This window comes from Nyctereutes procyonoides, unplaced genomic scaffold (assembly GCF_905146905.1).
Source record: "Nyctereutes procyonoides isolate TBG_1078 unplaced genomic scaffold, NYPRO_anot_genome, whole genome shotgun sequence".
NCBI lineage: Eukaryota > Metazoa > Chordata > Mammalia > Carnivora > Canidae > Nyctereutes > Nyctereutes procyonoides.
Genome location: NW_026575131.1, coordinates 46,844,989 through 46,869,977, shown reverse-complemented (window position 1 = coordinate 46,869,977; position 24,989 = coordinate 46,844,989). Strand labels below are relative to the sequence as shown.

Here is a 24,989-nt window from a genome sequence, read left to right as displayed (position 1 = left end):
CACCCATGTTTCAAATGCCCATTTACCCAACCAACAGCCATAGAGCTCAACTGTCTCCATACCTACTCACCCTTTCCTTTATCTGCCTCCCAGACCCATGCTCTTCCAGCTATGAGGGAGTTGGTGTGGGATTTGGGGGCCTAGGAAGATGCTCTCATCTGAGGCCTGGGCTTCATTCAGAAGCAGGTGCCGCCCCTAACAATGACAAATACCTTTTATTGAACACCTTAAACAATGGGTCTTCTACTGTGTAAGAAACTTTAGATCCATTTTACAGATGAGGAAATTGAGGCTCTAAGAGAGTAAAGGTCTAAGGTCACACAGCTGGTGAAAATCTCCTTATATTGTCCCTTCCATGAGACCTCTAATTAAGAGATAATTTGGGAGACTTGAATGGTGGGAGAGGGGTGCTTTCTGTTCGGCAACACTTGGGGGCAAAAAAAAAATCCATCCATTTTACTGAAATCAAAATTTTACTGGGTAACCTCACAGTGCCAGACTGGTTGACATATGGCTCCACTTTCCACTCTAGGCCACTGTAGGGCTGAGGCAGGGATCAGACAGGTCTTTTAAGACAGCTCCCAGACCACGTGGAACAGCGTGGGCAGCTCAAGTGGTATCTCCGTTGATGCAGGGTGGTTTGAGGGGTAGGGGCTGGCTCCGGGATCCCGACGTTCTGGGAAGAAGCTGCAGGTTCTGGACCACATTCCTCAACTGGGCCTGAGTATTCTCCATCTCAGCCAGGCGGCGCTCCTGGAGAGGCAGTGGCTGTGGGCTCGGAGGCAGGGGAGGGTTGCACCCCAACCCTGGTTCCCTCCCCGCCTAGATCTTCCCCAGGGCTAGGGCAGGGGTCTCACCAGACTTCGCAGCCGGTGATCCTCACTGCTTGGAGGGCCAGGCTCTTGATCCAGCTGAGGGGTCCTGTGGGGATCGGGGGCAAGAGAGGAGGGTCAAAGACTGAGAAACTCCCCTCCAGAAACTCCCCTCCCTGGTTGGACAGCCGGGAATTTGGGGGCGGGGCTTGTCTGGAGGCGGGGTTTGCCACGCTAGGGGGCGGGGCCTATTTAAACTTGTAGCCGGGGCTGAATCAGAGCCTTGAATGGCTGGGATGAAAGGACCAACCAACTCTTGGGGGCGGGGCTTGGTGAGTCGAGGGTGAGGTGGTGACGAAGATGAAGGTGTGCCCAGACTGAGAGACCCGGGACCAACCTGTTTGGGAGGGACTGATTGAGGTGTCGGGCGTGGAAGGTAGGACTCGCCGGCCACCTGGGGTGGGCGGAGCTGACCAAGAGGCGGGGCGAGACAGGTGTGTCGGGGCGGGGCTGGAAGGGGGCGTGGCTTGCCAGGAGTGATTGGCTGTGATTGAGAGGCAGGGCCCGAATGGAAGTGGAGCCTGGGCAGATCTGATTACAGCGGGCTCACCCGGGGGCAGAGCTAATGGAGGGGGCGGGGCTCACCCTTCTCGGAGCCTGGAGTCCAGGTCTTGAAGCTGCCGCTGAAGCTGCTCCTGCTTCTCCGTCAAGGCCTGGATGTGGGTGCTTAGCGACTCCACGAGGCCGGACAGAGCCTTCTGTTCCTCGCGCAGGGCGGCCACCTCACACTGTAGCTCTGCCAACTGTGGGGAGGGAGCAGCTGTCACCTGACCCGTCGTCCCGCCCCATCTCCTCCCCGAAAAACCCTGACCTCCGTGTCCCCTGCTCTCTGCCTTCTCACTGCCCTGCCGGGTAAGGAAACCTCGCTCCCGTTTTACAGAGGAGCAAACTGAGGCTCAGAGAGGGTTGCACTAGGCCCGAGGTCACACAGCGCAGACAACTTGCTATTTGAACCCAGACCTGACTGGTTTTTCTGTCTTCCCAGTCCCGTCATTCCTCTCCGTGCGCAGAACTGAGCTGGACCTCACCTTGCCCACAGGTCGGTGCGTGCCCGTCGTCGCCTGGTCTCTGTCCCGCGGCTGGTCCAGCTGGCGCTGCCAGGGCACTGACGGCTTCCGAGGCAACGATGCTGAGGCCCCGGTCCAGGGCCGGCCGCGGGGAGCGGGCCCCGTGCGTAGCGAGCTTTTGGGTCGTGGCCGGGGTCCTGCAGAGGGGCGGCGGCGAGCGGGGCGGCCAGCCGGGACGCTCTGCGTGCGCTGCACTGGCCGGGGCAGCCGCGGGGGACGCTCTTCTTCTGGCTGCTGTCGCGCCCAACTCCCTGCGCCGTGAACGCTGCGTAGAGACTGGCTCTTGGAAATGAGAGGGGTGTGCTTGGGGAGATCCCGGGGAGCCAGGAAGCCTGGCTTCTCCCCTGCAGAGAAGCTGGGGGTGGAATGGGAGAGCTCAGATCCTTGACTGGTCTCTGAGCTGACCCCTGGCCAGAAATGACTCCACTTCTAATATCTTACTTCTGTGTGACCTTGTCACTAATGGAATCAGTTTGATCTCTGACCCTCTCCTGGATTTCTGACAATACTGTCCTCTCTATGACCATCTTTATAACCTCTAAGTCCAATCTGACCAGGGCTTAACCTCTGCTCACAGGGATACCATCTTCCTTCCCTGTCTGACTCCCCTTTTGTACCTGACCTCTGACCTTAAGCTGACCCTGTCTCTGCCTCCTCACAGACCATGGTCGCTGATCTCTGACGGAATGACTTTACCTATAACTGTTGATCCCATTTGGCCCTGGGCCTGACCTCTGCTGACCATATGCACCTACTCCTGACCCTTGATGGTGCATCTTAATATCTGACCCTGATCTGACCCCATCTACAACCTTTCACTGAAACCTGACCCTCATCACTGACCACAATGTCACTTTCTCTGTGTGATCCCACATGTGACCTCTCCCTGACCTCTGCAATGACCAATCCCCACCTTGGACCTCAATCTGACCCAGTACCTGCCTTCTGACTATAACGTGAACCTCTCTCTGATCCCTTGGATGACCCCATCTCCAGCCTCTGATCTTTATGCAACACTGTTTCTGACAGTGAATCCCAACCTGACCCTGTTCTTGACCTCTGTCATGATCGTGTCTTCACCTCTAGCCCATCTCACCCTGTGCTTGCCTTTGGTCCTGCCTATGCTCTCACCCATCAGAAGTGGGCTACACTTGAGGCAGGTAGGTTACCTGGAGCGAACCTGGGCTCGGGGTGGTGGGAGACGCATCGGCACAGTCACAGGTACAGGCCGGCCCTCCTCAATGGCTCGCAGGATGGTGGGCAGTGGTTCCAGGCTGTCACAGGTTGCCTGACGATGTATGCAGGGACAATGGTAAGCAAGCTCTCAGGACTATAGGCTCCCTGTCCTCTTGCCTCCCTACCCCAAACCCTGGGCTCTGGGCTCCCATCATACCTGGTCAAGTTCAGCAAAGATGGTACAGAGCTGGGCATGCAGGACCGCCAGCTGGAGGGCTAAGTCACTGCTGCCCTGGTAGCCACTGGGTGCTGCATCCACATCCACCATGGCCACTTGGTCCAGGAAGTGTTGCATGGCTGGTCCGTGATCCTCCAGAAAGCTATTCATGAAGCCCATGTAGGCCTCCTTCTCACCAAACCTGGGCAGAGGTCGGACTGGGTTGGTCAGACCAGGCATCTGCAACCTCACTGCCCTGGCATGCCCCCCCCCCATTGCCTCCCAGCACCTACGGGGCACTGTTGGCGAGGTTCTGGATGACCTTGGCAATCAGCGTGAGGGCGCGGGCTGGGCTAGGTGCAGGGTGCTCTGATGCCAGACCAAAGAGGCTGGGTGCCAGGATGGCAGGACACAGGAGCCTCAGGAAGAGGGAGGCACATACCAGTCGGGGGCCCAGTGCCTCAGAGCCACGTGCCTTGCATGCTTCTCGCCAGCCTGAGAACACAGTGCCCAGCTCTGCTGGAAACCAGCTGGGGCAGAAGAGGCAACGGTCAAAGGAGAGGGTATGGATATAGAGGTCATATTCATGTCAAAGTTTTAAGGTCAGAAGTCAGGAGTCACCTGCACTATGGGTTCCAGGATTAGAGACATTGAGGATAATAATGCTTGGGATCAGGATTTATGCTATAGTTATTCTGGACTCAGTAATCTTGGGGGGGGATACAAGGTCACAAGGGGATACAGTCCATGAGCCTGGGATATAGCTATAAGGGATCATGAGATTGGCATGCCAGATAACATAGTATTAAGTGGGATAGGCTTGAGGTTACAGGGTTGCGTAGGTTCAGAAATCATGGTGTTGATATCCCAAGTGACATGGGACTGGATATATAGGTTAACCTAGGGTGGGAGTTTAAGGAATTGGAATCCCAGGTTTCTTGTGATCAGTTGCATGATATTTGGGGTATGGGGTCATTTAAGGTCAAAGGTCATGGAATTGGGGGGTTTAGCATCACCTGGAATCAGAGGTCCTATGTTAACTGAGGTCAGGTGGCAAGGAATTAGGGTATGGGATCACCTATAGTTAGAGGACAAGGAATTGAGTCCTAGGTTGCTTGGGGTCAGTAACCCCAAGCTGACATGACATTGGGAATGGGTTACCAGATTTAGCGAACAACTTCAGTTAAACTTGAATTTCAGGTAAAAATGAGTAATTTTTTTAGCATAAGTATGTCCCAAATTTTGCATGCATCCCATTTAACTGGGCATCCTTTATTTTATCTGGCAACTCCAACTGAGGTTCAGGGTAATTAGCACAGTGGCTGAGAAGTAGGGCTAGCTAGGCTCAGGTGCTGGGGCCCTGATTCTCACTTGTAGGAGTGGATGATGTTTTGGAAGACTTCTTCACAACTGTTTCTCAGTCTGGCCTGGTGCTGTGGCAGCTCTGGGGCCGGGCACTTGCTGGGGTCCACCTCACAGTCCTCAGTGGAAGCGCAGAGACGCAGCACGACCTGCCCTGCAGTTCAGCACAGCCAAACAAGGGGCCAGGGGCCAGTGACCACTGGAGCCCACTGCACTCAGCCTCCAACTCTGTCTCCAGTTTTCCCCGGAGATACCTAACATCTCTGGGGGAGCCCCCAGTTGCTTCCAGGATTCCAGCACCCTCTAAGGCACTTCCCATTCCCGGCATCCAGGTTACCTAGGAGCTCCCAGGTCCCCCATGGGGTTTCCTAGCCCGCCCAGATGGCTTCGGACATCCACCCTCTGGCTCACCCAGAGTCTTTTGGAGGTAATCTTGTGCCACCAGCTTCATGTACTCATCGATGGCCTTGGTGGCTAACGTATTTTCCCGGAATAGCAGCGCCTCACGGCCTCCACTGCGTGCCAGCTCTGCGGTGCCCAGGTCTGTCACCAGTGCCTGGGTACATTGGAGTTCACGTTGCGCGGGGAGCGGACTGAACCGGGGTATACGAGCCCTTGGCCTATCACTCACACCTGGGACACAGGCCCCACCCCCTCATACCGCAGCTCGGCCCAGTCCTCACTGCTAAGGCTCGCGAGGTTGGAACCTCCAGCCCTCGCTGCAGAAATTTAAATCTTTGGGCTCGGAGGCTCAGTTCAGGCCCCGCCCCTTGTGGTGCCCCGCCCCTCCTCCTTGCAACTGGGGTCCCCAGCCACCAGTACCCCCCCAAACCCCCCGCTCCCCGGAGCGCGAGATCAGCCAGCCTCCCGTCACTCGGGTCCGCCCCGTCGCAGCGCCGCACCTGCGCCCGGCCGGTGGCCTGCAGCACTCGCACCATGGCAGCCGCCAGCTCCTCCTTGGCCTGGGCGGACAGCGCGGGCTCCAGCGCCCCGCAGAGGCGCGCGTAGTGGAAGGTGAGGAACTCCGCCAGCTCCTTGTAGCGCTCGGACGGCAGCACACGCAGGCGCCGCGCCCGGATCCGCGCTCGCAGCGCCGCGCCTGCTGGCGCCCCGAGCAGCGGGAACCAGCGCTCCAGGCCCGCGGCGGGCGCGCGGGGGACGCCCAGCTCTTCCAGTGTCAGCGCCACGCGGCCTAGCGCCGCTCCTCCCGGGCCGACTCCGTGCAGCCGTAACGACAGGCGACGCGCCGGCGGCAGCGCCTCGAAGTGGAAGCGCTCGGCCCAGAAGAGCTGGCTCGGGCCAGCCCGTGGCGCTGTGCGCGCCAGCAGCGCGCCGTCCAGCCACAGCTCGGTGCGCACGCCTGCTGTCGCCGCCGCTCGGGGCAGCCCCTTTGCCTCGTGCACCCACACGCTCAACCACGTCTCTTCCCGCTCCACGTTGTCCTGCAGACCGGAGTGGGGTAGGGGGGGAGGCGTCGGTGCTCGACGTGGGACACCGTGCCCCCAGGGAGATCGCTGGGCCCTTGGGGGAAGACAAGGGCCACGGCGGTCTCAAGGTGGTTCTGTGAAAGCCCTCCAGCGTTACTGGGTCCCGGCGAAGAGATCCGAGCGCAAGGGGTGGAAGAGCAGCCGCGGGGTGGGGACTTGGCGTTTGCCGGGTAGGCGGAGCTTTGGGTGCCACTAGGTCCCGGATTGAATTGAAGGGATGGGGTTGTGTGTGCCAGGGGCTGGTAATAGGCGGGATCTGGGGAGGGTCTCCTAGTGGTTGCAAAATGTTAGCGGGCAGGTGTGTCTAAGAGGCAGGGTTAGGGCGCGGGCGGGGGCTTGGGTTGCTGGGGCGGGGTGGGGAGGGGGAGCGCGGGGCCCGCGCTGTGGGCGGGGCCTCCACGTCCAATTTAACCGCTGGTACTGACCTGTCTGGGCTGGAAGTGGCGGCGAAGGTCCTCGATCCAGCGGTCTCTCTCAGCCGCCGAGCGACAAGAGAAGCAGCGGCTCCCGCCTGCCCACGTTACCTGTTGGGGATGCGGATTCAGGGGTGTGGTTGAGGCCAAGAGTAGAACCAAAGGGTCGGGGTAAGGTGGAGAGTTGTCTGCATTTACCTGGAAGCAGTGAGGCTCCTCCAGGAGGCTGGGATGCAGGGGCCAGACCCGCACATCCCGCTCAGCACCCAGGTCCAGCTCGGAGAGTGTGGCCAGCGATTCCCGAGAGCCCAGAGCACTGAGGGATCCGGGGAAGGGGCGATTGAACAAGTGGTCATCCTTCCCTCCTTCCCTCCTCCCCACCAACCCACACCCTATCGCCTGAAGTGTGGAGAGAGGTCAGGATGAACTTGAACCTAAACTGGACTTGAACTCTTCGCTTTTAGGATAAAAACTCAACTCCTCATGGTAACCTGTGTCACCTTATATAGTACAGCCCTTGTCACCTTTTGGCCACATTTCCCTGCACTTAATCCCTTTCTCTGAGTTCCAGTCATCCTGGCCTTGTTTTTGTCACTTCATCTGGCCTTTTGGCCTTTGTGGTCCCTGTCTCCTGCCTGGAATGCGTTTCCTGCCCCTCCTGGGCTGGAGAACTTCCATCCATCCTTCAGCTCTCAGCTCAGTGGTACCTTCCCTGACACTCCCAGGCCAGGGTCTTTCAATAACTCCAGCATCGCTCAACATGGACACAGAGAGGCCAATGGGAGGTATTTGGTGAAGGTAGGAATGGTAGGCAGGTGGAAGTGGTGGGGGATTGTGTAATCCCAGCCCCTTGGGCCCCTCAGAGACTCTTACCCATCCCGAGAGGCACTGGCTCCCATCTCCGACCTGGCCTTTTTCTTCTCTTTCAGCCGCTTGAGCAATCCCTGCGGGAAGGGGGCTATCAGCTGGATAGAATCCTATTCTCCCTCCACAGCTTCTTTCCGCCCCAAGGCGTCCTGGTTGGCCTGTCGGTTTGGGGGGACCACAATACTACTGCTGTAGTAATAAAGGCAACCTATAGCTCCCTTATCTAAAGCATCCATCCTATGCTTTTCTGCATTCTCTGTTGACATCTCATAAACAGCCCCGAGGGAGGTTTCTCTCATTAGTTCCATTTGACTGCCAGAGACTGTGAGGGCCAAAAAAGTGAGCTGCCCAAGACCACCAAGTAAGAGTCCCCGTTCATTTCTGAGCATCTGGGAGTCTTTGCTCTCCCTTCCACCTCCCACTGGGTGGATGCCTTACCCGAACGTTGTGGACCTGGTTGGGGCCAGCAGCATCAGGCTCAGTCTTTCCAGGGATCCGATCTGTAGGTGGTCAGGGTGGGAAGGTGAGGGGATGGGATCGTCTTGGATTCTGCTCCACCTTGACATCCTCCCAAATGCCCCAGCCCTCCACACCTCTGACACTTACCTGGATCCCTGAGGTTCCCCATGGCTACCTGGATGCTGCCCTCAGAGCTAGCACTCCCCGCCCGGGACCGGCGAGGACCCTGTTGTCCAAAAGAGTGGGAAGTCATAAAGGGGAGGTAGGCCCCTTTCCATTATCCTCTCCTCCCCCCACTCATCTATCTCCTTCTCACCCTCTTCTTCCCGCCCCCTTGCCCCTGTGACCCTTCTCACCTCCTCCTCACCCCCAAGCAGCACCAGCTTCCCATCAAGCAGGGTGAAGGCCCCAATGTTCCAGATGGGTACGTCAGGTGTGGGGGCCTCAGGGATCTGTGGGGCAGGGGTCTCTGGCTCCGGCTCAGGCTCTGGGTAGAGGAGTTGGTATCAGGGACCTGGGAGTCCTTTCCTCTCCCTCAGAGGACCCTCTCCATTTGCAGAGGTTCATCAGGTGTTCCCTCCCAGGTGTCTCCTCTCTCCCCAACCCCAGCCCATCCAGCAGCCTTGCCAGGCTGTTGTTGGACAAGTTTCCACCCCTCTCTGGCCCTTATCCCCACAGGCCATGGGGAGTAGACACGTGTGCCCTATATGGTGTTTACTGCTCCTGGTGCCTTCTCTCATTTAATCCTCCAAAAGCCGTTCAAGGGCTTTTATAATCCCCATTTTGCCAAGGAGGAAACTGAAAACCACAGAGATTGAGTGGCGTGCCCAGGGTCACACAGCTTGTGAAGTGGTTGAGCCGGGCTTCAAACACAAACATTCTTCTCTTAACCAAGACAGTAGGTAGGTCCAAGAGGTTAAACAACAAGACAGCATCCTTGGTTCCTTACATAAATAGCTAATCTAAGGTGGAAAGCATTCAACGTTTAAGAGAGGAATAGAAAGGGGATCCCCTGGGTGGCTCAGCAGTTTGGCGCCTGCCTTTGGCCCAGGGCGCTATCCTGGAGTCCCGGGATCAAGTCCCACGTCGGGCTCCCTGCGTGGAGCCTGCTTCTCCTTCTGCCTGTGTCTCTGTCTGTCTGTCTGTCTCTCTCTATGTCTATCATGAATAAATAATAAATAAAAATCTTAAAAAAAGAGAGGAATAGAAAAAAGATCAGAGTAGGGGGAGGTGGTGGTGCAGTGGGACAGGGAAAGCCTCCAGAGATGGTAGGTTTGCAATGGATCTTGAACAGCAGGTTGGATTTTGACAGAGCTGGAGGAGACAAGGGCAGGAACAGCTTGGTTGCAAAGGCTTGGAGATGACAAGGCCCAGGAAAGGTAGGAAGGGCCCAGAGGGCTCAGAGGCTAGAGGGGAAGATCCAGGTTGAGAGTGGTTCAGCATCTTGGACGCCAGTTAGAGAACTGGAGGTTTTATCCTGGGGGGTAATGGGGAACCATGGGAAGTGTTTGAGCAGCAGAGGGGTGGGAGGGAGCAGTCCTGCTTGTTGGAGAACTCTCTCTCCATACTATGGTTTGAGCAATACCTGACACCCTGGAGGGGGTTGAAGGGAATGCCTCTGCAAAATGGGAATATGAACAGTGAGAAATGAGCTTCCAGGAATAGACAGGAATAGATGGGTTGAATCAACCCTTCCAGATTACCTGTCCATCCTATTGTTTTCCCATCAGGGGAATAAATAACTTGCTAACAGATCATTTAAAACATGTTGGGCCCTGGGCTAGTGCTACATTCCTGAACTCCAGTCTTTGTGGCATCCCTTTCTCCTCTAGATCTCTCTGTGGAACAGCCCCATCTGTCATTTTGGTTTGCTTGTTTACTGTCTGTCATGCCCACTACACTGTGAGTGAACTATGTGGGGTAGGCAGTTTCACCTGTTTTGTTCACTGCTGTGTCCTTAGTGCCTACGTCAAGGCCTGGCATGTAGTAAATGTGCAACAGACCTCTGTTTGGATGAGTGAATGAATGAATAAATGAATGAATGAATGAATGATTGAATATGAGCAAATGAAATAATATATGCTTTAAGGTAGGGATTAGGATCTCCATCAGTTAAATGGAGAAACTGAGGTTCAAAGAGGTGAAGAAACTGAAGATACAGAGGCCAGGGGGCAAGAGAGTAAGAGGTGGCTGAGGTGGATGGCCAAGCCAGAGAGGATGAGCCTGAGCAGCTGGATATGAGGAGAGACCCATTAGGGCCAAGAGCCATTTAGCGTCTGGACAGTGCCACCCTCCGTCTCTTTCCTCTCCCTTCCCCAGGATGGACCCCCAGCCCACAGGTTCCCGGCCACTCCCCCCACCTCTAGTCTCCATGTGAGAGGGAAGAGGGCAGCTGGGCCCCAGCCACTTCCTGTTGGGCTTTTGCACTCCCCACAACTTCCTGTGTCTGTAGAGCTGATGCTCCGGAGGCAGACATACACCCAGCATCCGGCCTCCCAGCCTGGGTGGGGGAGCCGTGTACCTGGGGCTTCTGGCTCTGGCTCTGGCTCCAGCGGCGGGCTCTTATGCCTTCCCCAGAGGGTCTTGGATAGCCGCAGGCGGCTTGTGCGTGACTCCTTGGGGGGCGAAGAGAGGACACGGCGGAACAGCGAGCGGGAGGCAGGCTGGCTGCTGACCATGGGCTCCTGGTGGCTTAGCGCCCGCCCCCAGCTTGCAATTCGGCCCCAGCGGGACCCTCCAGCTACTTTCTCCCCATCGCCCCCTGTGTGCCAGCGGTAGGAGGTTATCGGGGACGAAGCTGCAGGCTGGGTTTGGGAGGCCTTGCAGGGTGATGGTGGTTCCATGGCAGCGGTTCTCCTGGGGGGCAAGAGGGTGACAGTGCTGCCCAGTGTGTTCCCGTGTGCTGTCCTCATCTTGGCCCCCTCCCCACTCTCAGCTCCTCCCCCCAGGGAACCCTCTCCGTGGCCACATGCAGTCCCTCCCTTACCTTGATTTGTAGACCAGCCCCAAAATCAGCAGCGTCTGTGCCCTGCCTGGCTTCCTCCCGCTAAACGCAACTCCACGTGACCCTGTCTGTCCCACCCCACCCCACAGGCTGGCTGGGAGGGCACAGTGGTAGCAGGATGAGGGAGGGAGAGGAGGTGACAGAGCAGGACCCACAATCTCTTGCTGACCGGGAGGCAGCGATTCCTCTCTCTGAGCCTCAGATGCCATCTCTGCAAAATGGGTACATAACTGACCAAGTGCTGGTGAGAACACAGAGCACCTGGAGCTCTCCTCCACTGCTGGTCAGAGTGTAGATCAATTCACCTAAGTCGGAAAACTGACGTGATCTCCTAACATTGACTATACACCTCTCTTCTGGCCTTGCATTTATAGTGCTAGATATACACCCAGTAGACATGCCCACTAACACTCTGTAATAGCCCCAAACTGGAGACAAGTCAAGTGTCCATCTACTCTAGAAAGGATCAATTGTGATCTCTTCCACAGTGGGATACCACGCAGCAACGAAACGAGCAAACTGCTGGAGGACTGAACTTGGATGAGTCACAAACAATGAAGAGTAAATACTGTGTGGTCCCTTTTATATAAAGTCGCAAAGGAGGCAAAACTGGGTGGAACAAGTCAGAATGTTGGTTTCCTTTTTTTTTTAAAGATTTTATTTTATTTTATTTTATTTATTCATGAGATAGATAGATAGATAGAGAGAGAGAGGCAGAGACACAGGCAGAGGGAGCAGCAGGCTTCATGCAGGGAGCCTGACGTGGGACTTGAGGGACTTGATCCCGGGGTTTCCAGGATCAGGCCCTGGGCTGAGGGTGGCGCTAAACCACTGGGCCACTGGGGCTGCCCTGTCAGTTTCCTTTGGAAGAGGGTAGAGGAGCATGCGGGAAACTTCTGGAAATTGATCTTTTTTTTCCCTTTTTTTCTAATGGTGGCAAAAGTCACGTAACAAATTTAACATGTCCCGTTTCTTGAACTGGGTGGGTGCTGGTTACATGGGTGTGTTCTGTTGTGAAAATTTTTTTTAAAGATTTTTATTATTCATGAGAGACGCTCAGAGAGAGAAAGACAGAGACATAGGCAGAGAGAGAGGCAGAGAGAGAAGCAGGCTCCACCCAGGGAGCCCGATATGGGACTTGATCCCAGGACTCCAGGATCACGCCCTGAGCGGAAGGCAGGTGTGCTGAGCTACCCAGGTATCCCCTGTTGTGGAAATTTATTGGGCTATACAGTTCAGTGCACTTTCCTGTATCTTTATTGTACCTTTTTTTTTAAGATTTTATTTATTTATTCATGAGACACAGAGAGAGGCAGAGACACAGGCAGAGGGAGAGCAGGCTCCATGCAGGGAGCTCGATATGGGACTCGACCCCCGGAACCCCAGGATCACGCCCTAGGCCCAAGGCAGACCCTCAACCACTGAGCCACCCAGGCATCCCTCTCTGTTGTATCTAAAGTAAGTGTTTACTTGTAAAAAAGAGGTGAGCAAATGCTGTTCTAAGAAGTGAGTGAGTCAGCATTAGAACTGGTTGAATTCTGGACCAGGGGTGCGTTCTAGTACCAGCTGGTCCTTTTCTCGCTGCGACCTCAGGCAAGTCACTTCCTCTCTGTGAGCCTCGGTTTCCTTATTTGTACAACAAGATGACAACATTAGCTCCAGAAGGCTCATAATAGGAGCCTTTGTTTACTCAATAAATGTTTCCTGAGTGTCTACTATGTACTAGGTGCTGGAGAAGCCACAGGGGACTAAAAAAGCTTGGCTCTTGCCCTCCTCTTGGAACTCACAGTCCAATGAGGGAAACAGATGATGAACATCAATGCAGGACATTTCTAGCTAGTGAGGATGACTTGGAGGAAAATAGACTGGAGTAGAGGCTGAGTAGAAGTGGAAAAAATCCAGGAGGGCCTCCCTGGAAAGGTGATACTTATGGCCCAAAGCATAAGGAGCTGACCATGGGATGAGCACACCCAATAGAAGGAACAGTTTGTGCAAAGGCAAAGGTGACCAGAATTCACAGGGTGGGGTGAGTTGGACCACTTTCATGGGCACGTGGCAGTCACCCAGGACCCCCATGCTTACAAGGGCACCACACTGCGTTTGATTTAATGCTTTGCTGTTGCTGTATTAAAGTTCTTGCGTTTTGAACAAGGGGCCCTGCATTTTCATTTTGCCCTGTGTCTGACAAATTCTAGAACCTGTCCCAAGGAGTAGAATATTCCGTGAGGGCCAGAAACCCCTTTCCTGGAGCTGGACATGTTCACACAGATGCACACACCTTAGGTATGCCCACCTCATTCATACTGCACTCAATCCATTCACTGCACACACACCTAGAGTTTTCTCATGTTCCGATGTATCCCTGGGCCTTTCCCATTTCACTGACTACTGATTCACTTCCAACTCCCTGCATTTTTACTGGAGGTCTTTCTCTGATGATGGAGTCCACTCTCTCCATGCAACAAGCAGCCCCAAAGTGTCAGAGAATTAATACTTCCCTGAGATCAGCCCTTAACCAATGACTATGAAGGTTGGAGGATCAATACCCCAGCTTCCTTGGATCAATACTCCACCCTTCTCTTCGGTGGGATGACTCTGAGGAGTGTGTCTTACACTGTCCCCCAAAGTCCCCAGTGGGATTGAGCTCCATGTCCTTTCAGTGCCAACTTGCTTGAGAGGACTGCCTTCCTTTCTCTACCTCTCTTCCTCACTCCCCAAATGATAAGTCCTAGGATCACCTTCCCCTCCCAAACTACTTGTACTCAAATTCTTGTGTCAGGTCCACTTCTTGGCAAACACAAAGTAAGACAATGTGTGCAAACACAGATGATGCATAGATACAGGCTTTCTTTCCACTTTCTCTTTTAAAAATATTTTATTCATTTATTTGGCAATGTGCACAAGCAGGGGGGAGCGGCAGGCAGAGGGAGAGGGAGAAGCAGGACTTCCTGCGGAACAGGGAACCTGATGCTGGATGATGCAGGACTCGATCCCAGGACCCTGGGATCATGACCCGAGCTGAAGGCAGATGCTTCACTGACTGAGCCACCGGGATGCCACTCCACTGTCTCTTTATTGGGGGTCTGTGGCTGGCAGGATCATTGGAGGTGGCTTCCTTTTGGATCTCCAGGAGGCTCTCCTAGCTGTTCTTGGATTCACATTCTAGAAAAGACAGGGGAGTGTGAGGCTTGTGGAATAGGGGCCTGCCCCTGTTATGGTGAGACCCTGGGTAGGGAAGAGGATGGGACCCCAAAGTTAGGGGGTGGGTGCAATGCTGGCTGCAGGCCAGCTTAATGAAATAAGGTGGCAGTGCGCAGATAACATGAGAATGTGCAGGTGTGAATATAGAGAATTGGTAATCAAGGTCAGGGGCTAGGTGTGCTGGCTGGAGGTAGACTGCTCCATCATAAGAGCTGTCATCGGGGGTCAGGGAGGCTGGGGCTGAGCAAGCATCTTCAGGGCTGAGATTGGGCAAAGCACTGCAGGACAGCACTAGATGCTGGACAGAGTTTGCACAGGCAAAGGGGTTTTCTGTAGAGGGTCACAGGCTAAGTTAGCATTGTGTGGACAGGGGGCCCTTTGGGTAGGGGATGAGGGTGAGGCCAAGGTTGGGTATTCTGGGTGAGGTTGTGCAGGCAGGTAGGGCTATGTAGGGCCAGGGTCCATGCCTTGGTTGGGAGGGCAGGGGTGTTGGGAGTGGATAAAGCACAAACTGGCTGGGTCAGGGCTGAGCTGAGATTGTACAGGAGCAGGACAGTGGGCAGGGGCTGTTGCAAGTAGAACGACTGAAGTCTGGGCCTAGGTTGCCTGAATCGATGGACTGCAAGGGGGACCTGGCTGAGGCTGCGTGTGGGCACAGGGGTTACAGTAAGGAGTCAGGGGCCTGCCGAGGTTTTGCAGGCAGACAGGGGTCAGGGCTGCGCTGCGAGCTTGTGCGGAGGGACCGGCTGCAGGCTGAGGTAGTGCGGCCTCTGGTACTCACCGCTGCGAAGCGCGGCCAGGTGCGCAGCAGGTTGAAGAGCGCGTCCCCGGGGCAGTCCGTGCGCACGAGCTGGCGGTGGCCCAGCAGCGTGTAGTCGGGCCGCAGGAAGCCAGCGCGCACTGCGCAGCCAGGGAGCACGTCCTGCACGGTGCGAAGCGCAGCCTCGGTAGGCAGCTCCGCAGTGTAGTTGCCCACGAAGGCCACGCCGAAGCCGCGAGAGTTGTGGCCGAGCGTGTGCGCGCCCACCCAGTGCCAGCCGCGGCCCTCGTACACGTAGCCGTCTGAGCCTATCACGAAACTGTAGGGGGAAGAGGGAAGCAGGGCCACGCGGCGCGACGGCGGCCCCGCCTTTCCTCCGGCCCCCGCCCCAGTTCTGCACCTGACCCAAGTCCCGCCCGGTCGCTGTGGCTCTGCCCTGTCCATCCTCCTCCCACTCCCCAAGTGCCACTGCAGAAACCATCCTATTTTTCTGGATCTGTCCGTCGGCATTGGCCACCTCCCTTTCTACCCAGTGCCCTCGGTGTCTCAGGTACAGCTCCTGCCCAATTCAGAGACCTTTTCAGCCTTAGGTCTTATTTCATCACTGCTCCGTCCCAGACCCAGGTCTTAACCACAGGTCCTGCGTCCTTTCCTAGCTCCTACCCTAGACCCAAGAATCCCACCGCGAGAGCCAGGACCCGGTCAAGACCACGCCCCCTTTCACCTTTCTCAGCTCTCCCCAAACTCCTCCTCCGGCACGCCCCCTTGGCTCCAGTCCAAGCCCCGCCCCCTGGTCCCCGCCCCGCCCACCCTGTCTCTCTCCTAAGAGGTTCCCGAGCCCACCCGCGCAGTTTACCTGTAGCCAATGTCGTCCCAACCCCGGGTATCCTGGTGGAAGTGCTGCATAGAGCGCATGTCGGCGGCGCAGTGCGCGAAATCCGTGCAGGGTGGCGCGGGAATGTATGTGTGATGCACGTACAGGAACCCGAGTGGCAGCTGCAGCGACCTCGGGCTGCCCCGATAGGGCGCGGCGCCCCAGCGGCAACGGGGGTGGATGGCCGGGCACCCTGCAGAGAAGGAAGTCCAGGGCTGGGGTCAGCCAGCGTTTCTCTGCCCGCCGCCTACACCCCCATTAGAACGCATATGGACCATCCCTCCAGACTTGAGGACATGTCCATCTCGCACCAGACACCCCCCCACACACACACACACTGGGATCCAAACTAAATTTAACAGCATCTCAGTCCTGTTGCAATATCTGCTATGTTTCCCATCACCTTGAGGATGAACCCCACGAATCTTAGCTCTTATTTTAAGGCCCTTTGCAATCCAGGACTCAACACTCTGCAGCTGGCTCTGCTCTGAGTTCTAGGGGAGGGACAGCCACAGTGAGAAAAGAGGAATTTCAGCCCCCATTTATCATACTCTGATTGTGTGCTACTTGCTTTACTTGCTTCGTCTTTAAGCCACCCAGCACATCCAAGAGGAACCAATGATCTTCCCAGGCTTCACTAAAGAAGGTGAGTTTCGGAGAACTGAAGCAACTTCCCTAAAGATGCACAGGAGTAACTGGCTGAACTTCCACTTGAACCTCTGTGCCTTTGTATGTGCTGAGCCCACCTCCTCAAATGCCCTCTACCTCCCCCAGCCTTTTTTTTTGGGGGGGGGGATGAACTTTTATTCATCCTTTAAGACTCAAATCTAGCCTTTCCTTACCTGTGCAGCTGCCCTGGCTCCCCAGCCTGAACTGCTATTTCTCCCTCTGGAATCGGTCCTGGATCCCCCTGACCAAATGAAGCTATGAGTGTCTGTATCTGTGTTGGGGGGTGAGGATCATAGGGTGTGGGGACCCTTCTCACCCAGGAAGGCCTCAGTGAATTCCTTGGTAGCATTGGTGGCCACCTCTGCCAGCTGTTCTTGGCTCATGCCCCTCAGCTGAGGGTGTGTTGGCTCCAGCCTCTGTAGCAGGATGAGGGCCCCCCATACCTGCTGGGTCAAGGTGGGGGTTGAAGTTAGAGCAGCTGTGTTCTGCCGTCGGAAGTTGCTGCGAAATCCTGGATCTCCAGCCACCCCGGCTCCATAGTATTCGCTCAGCAGGTGGCTGAGAGGTGACCTAGGCTCAGGGGTTCGGCTGAGATAATCTCCAAGGAGGACTCCATCCAGCGCCCCATTGAGGAAGGCCATGGTGACTGGCGATGCCCCAGAGTGTAAGAGTGTGAAGGTCCGGGGGGCAGATAGCTGATCCCAGCAACCCTCAGTCCCCAGGCCTGCATGGCTCCAGGTCTGAGGGCCCTGGAGGAAGGCCAGACCCAGGTCTCTGGCCAGGGTGACCACCAGGAGGCTGTCCACAGTGGTTGGGGACCTGGCTTTGGCACCTGGCAAGGAAGTGTGGACATCTGGAGAGGTGACTGGGACATCTGGAGAGCCAGGTCTAATACCTGTAGAGGTGGGTTTGACATCGAGATCGGTGGCTCTAATATTTGGAGATGTGGCTCCAACATCTGCAGAGGTGACATCTGGGGGGGCATCCCTGGGTTCTAGGGATGTGGCTCTTACATCAGGAACCATGACTCCAGTGTCTGGAAAGGTGGTTCCAGCATCCAGAGGGGTGGCTGTGCTGTCCAAGGGTAGGTTTACAACCCTGCGACCCTGTAGCCCTGCCTCCAGTCCTGCCAGAAGAGGCTCCACAGCCACTGTTGAGCCATCGGGTGCCAGAACCACTCCGTATTCCTGCCTGTCCTGAATACCATGGTGGGCCATGTCCTTGGTGAGGCCTCTAAGCTCTGGGCTCAGTTGGTAGGGATCCAGATTGGTGGCTTTGAGATTTTGCCGCTCCAGCAGGAAGTGATGGAGGAGATCACGGGGGCCAGAGTCCTGGACTAACAGCAGCCACGCAGAAGCCACGTGGCTCGCCTTGGTGGCTGGTACCTTCTGCTCCAGCTCAGCCAGGGCCTGGATGACAGAGTCCATGAGCAGGGGTAGGGTTGCTGCAGGAGGAGGAACAACATTAGTCCAGTGGCCCAGTACCCCCTTGTTCCTCTACCTGCTGCTTCCACATTTTCTCAGTGCCCCCAACTCTTCATCAGACAACCCTATGACCACCACCACTGTCCTTGTGTAGATGAGGAGACTGAGGCACAGATAACAGGTTAAGGAGCTTAGACGATCAGTGAGCACTGGGGAGCCATGGCAGGTTCATGAGCAGGAGAAGGACATGGCCTGGCTAATATTCTAAGATTGCCCCTTTGGCTACCCTGTGGAGTGCAGACTTGGAGGAGGCTAGAGTAGGGAAGGGGACACAGTGTGGGTGTAAGCAATGAAGGTGGCCGAAGCCAGGGTGGAAGCAGTGTGATAGACAAAAATGGGCAGAGTTCCCAGGTGTTTTGAGGGGGAAATGGACAGTTCTTTGTGATGGATTGGAGTTTGGGGGATTTTTAGAGGGAAAGGTGTCTCTAGGGATGGCCAGGGGAGAGAGTGGCCTTGTGCCCTGTAAGGGAAATGTCAGTGGCTGAACCTGGAACCTAGGAATGCTGGGCTCAGAGCGGAGTGGGATGTTGAATGATAGCTGATAATTGTTAAACATTTACTATGTGCCAGGCACCATTCTAGGCGACTTATAAAATTTAACCCCTTTAATCCTCACAATGACCCTGTGAGCACAGAGAGGTTGAATCATCTGCATAGGGTTACACAACTAGGAAGTGGCAGAGGCAGGATTTGAACCCAGGAAGTTTTAATCCTTACACTGTCCAGAATCCAGGTTCTTCTCCAGACAGTCCACACTATGATTCCTCTATAACTTTGTTCTTTTCTTTGCCTAAAATGCCCTTTCCTGTTTCTCCATCAAGTAGAGTTTTTATCCTTCTTCCTGTCCTAAATCTATGTTCTCTCCTCCAGGAAACTTTCCTGATTTTTGCTCTTCTGGCCCCAAGCCCTGCCCCTAGCTCCTGTCCTGACCTCATGGGAAGCATCTGGAGACTGGAGGTTCTTTGAGACTGGGGCCTCCTGAGGTATCCAGCATCACCCTGTACAGGGCTGGACACAGAGGGGGCAGCAGTCCACTTTTGCAGCACTGAGTCCTGGCCCCAGATCTCTGCCTTCTGACCCACCTGTCCCTGGCTCCAGCCGCAGCAGCAATCCGAGCAAGATCCAGAAGACACCCTGGGCCACCACTGGGGGGTTCCAGCTTCTGAGGGGCATTTCCAGTTGACCTTAGCTGAGACCTTGGCAGAACTGGAAGAGGATAGGCATGGAGAACTGAGCAGTGCCTTTGGCTACTGTCAAAGTCCAGGGGTGAATGACATGGCTGCCCCTTGCGGAGCTGTGGGCGGGAGGTAGTGGAAGCATGGAAACAGAGTGCCATGGGTCAAGGTCATCTGGATTTCAGGGGCTCTCCCATCCTATCCTGTCCCTCCCAGGCTGAGGTCAAGGGTCAGCAAGCCAGGCCCATCCCAGGAGGGGCCTGGAGCCCAAGTAGTTTACACTCCAACAACTCTGCCCATTCCCAAGAGAGGTAGACTGAGGCCAGTCCAGCAAGCCCTACTCACTTCCTGTAATTATTATTCTGGAGCTGCAGCTGGCCACCAGAGGGGACTCTCACCTGCCTGCCCAACTGGTAAGACTGGCTGTACAGGTGGAGAAGAGAGAAGGAAAGACCTTGTGTTGGGACTGCCTCTTGCCTTCTTTGCTGCCAGCACCTCAATCTCAGGCAAAGGGTGGGTGCAGGGGCTGGGGATTGTTTTTGATGAAGCCTGCTCTGAGCCCCTGGGATCAGGAGCTATCACCTCTTACCCAGTTCCAGGTCCTGGGCCCAAGCATCCAAAGGTGGTGGGGGAGCAGGGATGGGGCTGGAGCATTCAAGACCCTGGCTTTGTCCCAGAAGCTGGCTTCTGGGCTCACCTGGGTTGACAGTGAGGGGTCCTCCTCTTTTCTGGTGCAGCGTGGGTGGCTGAGTCCTGTACTGATGAACCTGCCTCCCCTTTATCCCAGTGTCAGGTGGGATGGGCTCCAAGTGGTTGGGGCTGCGGTGTGAATTGCTTCATTGTGGGCCTCCCACCCTGAAACCAGCCTGGGGAGTTTCCAGGAGGCCCACCAGGCTGAGGACTCAGCATGGGGCAGATCCTGGGCGGGCCTGGGAATGCCCAGGCTGAGCCAGACCTGGGATTCCCCAGGGGGAAGGGGGGCGGCTTCTGCAGATATAGAGTATCCTCTCTCTGGGGATCCAGCATCACACAGTAGGGGCTCAGGGAGTAAGGTGCCCTGGGAGGGAGGGGATGGAGGCCACTCCCCAGGGGATTCCAAGGAAATCTCTGTGTCCCAGTTTCCAAGGATTTGGGGAAAGGGGCGGGGAAGGGGGGTCAGGGAGAGAAGGTGGCTCTGCCTGGTAAAACCACATGGAGGATTTGGACTGTGTGTCTACCTGGTGGGAGGGCTGAGTGAGGAGAGAAAGGCATTCACCTAGGGTGTAAAATTGAAGGTGTTGCTGAACATCTGTTATCAAGTCATATATATATATATATTTAAGTCATATATTTTTAAAAGATTTTATTTATTTGTTCATGAGAGACACAGACACACACACACACACAGAGAGAGAGAGAGAGAGAGGCAGAGACCCAGGCAGAGGGAGAAGCAGGCTCCATGCAGGGAGCCCTACGCGGGACTCGATCCCGGGTCTCCAGGACCATGCCCTGAGCAGGTCCTAAAGGCAGGTGCTAAACCGCTGAGCCACCCAGGGATCCCCCATCAAGTCATATTTTAATGTGATATTTTAAAAGACCAAAGTGGATGCAAAAAAAAAAAAATCCATGTTAAACAAAATACCAACTTTTTAGAGAAAGACAGGATCAAGAACAGCCCTGTGCTGAGGCATTCTAGTGTCAGAGGTGAAAGTTAAAATCAGGAATTGTGATCCTGTCTTTGTCTCCTTTGCTTTACCGCTAGTGCTCCCAAAATGGGGTGGCTAAGGAGATCCCCACCTAGTGTCCACCTAGCAATGACCTTGCCTTGGCATATGGATGCTGGGTTTGTCTCTCTGTGTCTCTCACTGATTGTAGCCTCAGGGGACCCTTCTGGCTTTATGTCACCATCCATTTATGCTCATTTTACCCAGCAGGAAGGTAAGTTCAGAGGGGTTAAGTAACTTGCTCAAGGTCACATAGCTGAAACCTGGGGAGTACTCCACTATTCTGTGTCTGGGTCAAGGTCAGAGTAATTCACACTGGGGACCTGTTTGCAGACTTGCTGTGGAGTGACTTCACACCCAAGAATTCCTGGGCCAGCCAGCTAGCCAGCCGGCCGGCCTTGATTCCCTTTTGAAGCTTGGAATTGGTGGCAGAGGCTAGGTAGAGTCCAAGCTAGAGGCATGTCATGGCTGGCCAGCATTTCCCTTAGAGCCTGTCTGGGATTTGTGTCCTGGGGTAGGACCCTTCCTCCAGGAAGCCTCCCTGATTACCCCTGGTTCCCCCCTTTTCCCATCCTGGCTCTCTAGCCCAAGGTACCTCCCTTTGACTTGGGCCCATTCATACAGAGCTAGGAGTTTCTCTGTCAGGTTCCATCTCCCCCAAACTAGGACATGCAGAGTCCTCTTACAGTGCCCAGAAGTACCTGGCACAGGCCAGGGCCCAGGTGGGTGGCAGGGAAGTATTGCTGAGTGCATAAAAATTCCTGATTGAGGATGTGGGGTCACTTTGGGATTGGATTCTGAAACACACGAACACGTACACACACACATGCAGGCACCCACACTCCAAAGGGCCTGGGCTGGGCTGGGCCTGGGAGTTACAAGAAAGGCTGGGATTCCCATGACGAATCACCACTCCCTGCCCCTACTTCCCTTATAACTCCTGAGGACCACCTGTCAGGTGAAAGCCCCTCCAGGCTGCAGAGAGACCACTAGTCTCAAGAGAATAGTCGTTGTCTGGGGCCTGGGGACAGCTCTAATGGAGGTAGCCTTGATCCAGCCCTGGGCCCTGGATCTGAAGTGAAGGTGGGATCATGGCCAGAGGAAGAGGAAGTTGGGCAAGACTGGGCTTGGGGCCAACTTCAGAGTTAACCATGTTCACTTTGGTAGCAGAAGAATAGTCACGAAGACCCTGATAATAATAATCTTTAATAATAAAAACTGCAATATGCAGGGCTTTAAGCTAATATTTTATATTCCTGCGGTTTTTTTTTCCCTTCAGCTCTGGGTTTTGTTAAGAGATGTAGAACAGGAGTCTGCAGATGACAGCCTGTTATGTATACAATGTCTTTTTTTTTGCTTTTGGGTTTTTTTCAAGGTGAAATCCACCCAATATAAACTGAACCATTTAAAAGTGTATAATTCGGGGCACTGGGTGGTTCAGTGGTTGAGCATCTGCCTTCGGCTCAGGTCGTGATCCTAGGGCCCTGGGATCATCGAGTCCCGCATCAGGCTCCCTGAGGGGAGCCTGCTTCTCCCTCTGCCTATGTCTCTGCCTCTCTCTCTGTGTCTCTCATGAATAAATAAATAAAATCTTTAAAATACCCGAAAGTGTATAATTTTATAGCACGTAGTACATTCATAATGTGCAACCATCACCTCTGTCTGGTTCCAGAACATTTCCATCACCTGGAAATAAAACCCTGTACCCATTAGCAGTCACTATCACTTGTCTCCCAGCTTCTGGGAACCACTGACCTGCTCTCTATCTCTGTGTTTGCCTGTTCTGGACGTTTCACATACATGGACTCAGATACTATGTGACTTTTGGTGTCTGGCTGCTTTTTCACTCAGGATAACATTTATGAGGCTCATCTGTGTTGTGGCATGAATTGGTACTTCTTATCATGGATCATTCTTTTTTTCTGGCTGAATAATATTCCATTGTAGGGATGTGCCACAATTTGGGTAAATAAACAAAGAAATTTATGTAAGTAAATTACTAGAGCACATCCTCCCCCATTCACTTACGTATTGTCTATGACTGTCCTCATGCTGCAATGGCAGAGTTGAATCTCAGCAGCAGAGACCATCTGACCTGCAAAACCGAAGTATTTAATACATGGCTTCCCCTCCCCCAGCTTTATTGAGATATAAATGACATGTAACATTGTGTAAGTGTAAGCAGTGCAACATGATGATTTGATATGTGTATGTTGCAAAATGTTTACCACAATAAGGTTAGTTAACACATCCCATCACCTCACATAGTTATCTTTTCTTTCTTTCTTTTCTTTTTTCTTTTTTTCTTTTTTTTTTTTTTTGTGGTGAGAACTTTTAAGACCTACTCCCTTAGCAGCTTTCAAGTGTCACGATACAGTACTGTTAACTAGAGTGACATTGCTGGACATTGGATCCTCAGACCTTACGTATCTTGTAACTAGAAGTTTGTACCCTCTGACCAGCATCTCCCCGTTTCCCCATCCTCAACCCCTGGCAACTACTACGCTGCTTCTATGAGTTCATTTTATTTGTTTTTTTTAGTTTCCACACATAAGTAAGATCACACAGTCTTTGTCTTTGTCTGGCTTATTTCCCTTAGGATAATGCCCTTAACTTCCATTCATGCTGTTGCAGGATTTCCTTCTTTTTTTCTATGGCTGAATAATACTCCATTATATATGTACACCACCTTTTAAAAAATCTATTCATTTACTGAGAGACTCTTAGGTTGTTTCCACTTCTTAATGATGGTGAATCATGCTGCAGAGAATATGAGGGTGCAGATATCTCTTTGGGATAGTGATTTCATCTCCTTCAAATATATGTGGACTTTCAATAAAAAGTTGAGCTGAGCCATTTAAGCCAGGTCCAAATCCTCACTCTGCTGCTTACTAGCTGGAGTGAGTGGCTTAATCTCTAGCTCTCATTTTGTCTCTCTCCAGAATGGGAGAATAGTACCAACCTCATAGGGTTATTTTGGGAGCTAAATGAGGTGGTCCTAACTGCATAGACCATCCTTGCATGGGGAAAGCGGGCAATGAGTAGATTGTTTCTGCTCACTCAGCCACCGGCCCCAGCCTCCCCAGCAGAGGTCCCAGCCCACAGGATAATCTATGATGGCTGGAGTCACGCTTCCTGTATGAGTCTGGATTCACAGACATGTATTATTTCTGTATCTGGGGTATTTGTCTAAGCCAAGGCTTCCCTGCTGGCCTTGCCCTCACAGCAGCCAGCTGGGCTTCAGGGCTGGGCCTTCAGCCAGTCTGGAACCACAGCCAGATCACTGAAGCCAGGTAGACTAGCCCCAGAATTGGTAGAACCCAATTTGCTAAAGGAAAAAGCAAAGTTGTAGTGTGAGTCAATGACCCCGCAGCCTCCAGCCAGGGGCTGGCAGGGAGAAGTTGACTTCAGTTGCATCTTTCTAGGAGAATAGAGGTGAGATTTAATCTCTCAACACCTGGTCCTAGAACTGGAGAGGAGGGAGTTTTGTAACTAAGGACATGAGATATTTTAGTGAAATCATGAGCTCAGCCCTTGGCGGTATGCTAGAGGCCAAGAATGAGTGTGGAGTAAGTGGGGCTAGATGTTGGTACACCCTGGGGAATATTTACTGAGCACCTACGGCTCCTAGCTGTTGTCATCCTGCTATGAGAGAATGACACAGGGCAAAGGGCTTTAACCACTCTTTTCTTTTTTTAAAGATTTGATTTATTTATTCATGAGAGGCACACAGAGAGAAAGAGACAGAGACACAGGCAGAGGGAGAAGCAGGCCTCATGCAGGGAGCCCGACGCGGGACTTGATTCCGGGTCTCCAGGATCAGGTCCTGGGCGGAAGGTGGCGCTAAGCCTCTGGGCCACCGGGGCTGCCCACTATTTTCTAAACAGAAGAAATATATTCAAAAGTAGAGAGAATTGGGATCCCTGGGTGGCGCGGCGGTTTGGCGCCTGCCTTTGGCCCAGGGCACGATCCTGGAGACCCGAGATCGAATCCCATATCGGGCTCCCGGTGCATGGAGCCTGCTTCTCCCTCTGCCTGTGTCTCTGCCTCTCTCTCTCTGTGACTATCATAAAATAAAAATAAAATTAAAAAAAAAGTAGAGAGAATTATATAGTGAATCCCCATATGTATCCATCATCCAATTGACATGTCAACTCATAAGCTATCTTATTTTTTCCATAACTGCCACCGACTGCCTC

The 24,989-nt window shown here is 54.0% G+C and overlaps 2 protein-coding genes across 3 annotated transcripts; both read right to left on the bottom strand.

The window, feature by feature from the left end:
- Window positions 1-277: 277 nt before the first annotated feature.
- Window positions 278-10,951, bottom strand: RASAL3 (RAS protein activator like 3). Its single transcript, XM_055342706.1, has 18 exons — window positions 10,907-10,951; window positions 10,442-10,776; window positions 8,277-8,407; window positions 8,068-8,146; window positions 7,900-7,961; window positions 7,468-7,538; window positions 6,793-6,910; window positions 6,607-6,705; window positions 5,597-6,136; window positions 5,106-5,250; window positions 4,704-4,848; window positions 3,626-3,862; window positions 3,333-3,534; window positions 3,109-3,227; window positions 1,901-2,294; window positions 1,458-1,615; window positions 858-921; window positions 278-753 (listed from the first exon to the last, which is right to left on the bottom strand). Exons 2-18 carry the CDS (start codon window positions 10,761-10,763, stop codon window positions 610-612), a joined length of 3,030 nt encoding a protein of 1,009 aa, XP_055198681.1. The 5' UTR covers window positions 10,764-10,776; window positions 10,907-10,951; the 3' UTR covers window positions 278-609.
- Window positions 10,952-13,791: 2,840 nt separating this feature from the next.
- On the bottom strand, window positions 13,792-19,824 carry PGLYRP2 (peptidoglycan recognition protein 2). Of its 2 annotated transcripts, none has more exons than XM_055343966.1 (6): window positions 19,785-19,824; window positions 18,995-19,118; window positions 16,745-17,872; window positions 15,742-15,952; window positions 14,907-15,204; window positions 13,792-14,086 (listed from the first exon to the last, which is right to left on the bottom strand). In XM_055343966.1, exons 2-6 carry the CDS (start codon window positions 19,083-19,085, stop codon window positions 13,997-13,999), a joined length of 1,818 nt encoding a protein of 605 aa, XP_055199941.1. In that variant the 5' UTR covers window positions 19,086-19,118; window positions 19,785-19,824; the 3' UTR covers window positions 13,792-13,996. The 2 variants fall into 2 exon arrangements, with proteins under 2 accessions (XP_055199941.1, XP_055199942.1); XM_055343967.1 differs by having other exon boundaries at window positions 19,677-19,818.
- Between the last annotated feature and the right edge of the window lie 5,165 nt (window positions 19,825-24,989).

Excerpts from the sequence above, each read along its gene's own strand:
- RASAL3 (XM_055342706.1), bottom strand. The coding sequence starts at position 10,763 with ATGGAACCACCATCACCCTGCAAGGCCTCCCAAACCCAGCCTGCAGCT. Across the intron at positions 8,147-8,276 it reads TGCTTGGGGGTGAGGAGGAG|GGTCCTCGCCGGTCCCGGGC; the intron begins GTGAGAAGGGTC and ends TTTGGACAACAG. Across the intron at positions 4,849-5,105 it reads TTACCTCCAAAAGACTCTGG|GGCAGGTCGTGCTGCGTCTC; the intron begins GTGAGCCAGAGG and ends GCTGAACTGCAG.
- PGLYRP2 (XM_055343966.1), bottom strand. The coding sequence starts at position 19,085 with ATGCCCCTCAGAAGCTGGAACCCCCCAGTGGTGGCCCAGGGTGTCTTC. Across the intron at positions 17,873-18,994 it reads GCGGCTGGAGCCAGGGACAG|CAACCCTACCCCTGCTCATG; the intron begins GTGGGTCAGAAG and ends CTCCTCCTGCAG. Across the intron at positions 15,953-16,744 it reads ATTCACTGAGGCCTTCCTGG|GGTGCCCGGCCATCCACCCC; the intron begins GTGAGAAGGGTC and ends CCTTCTCTGCAG.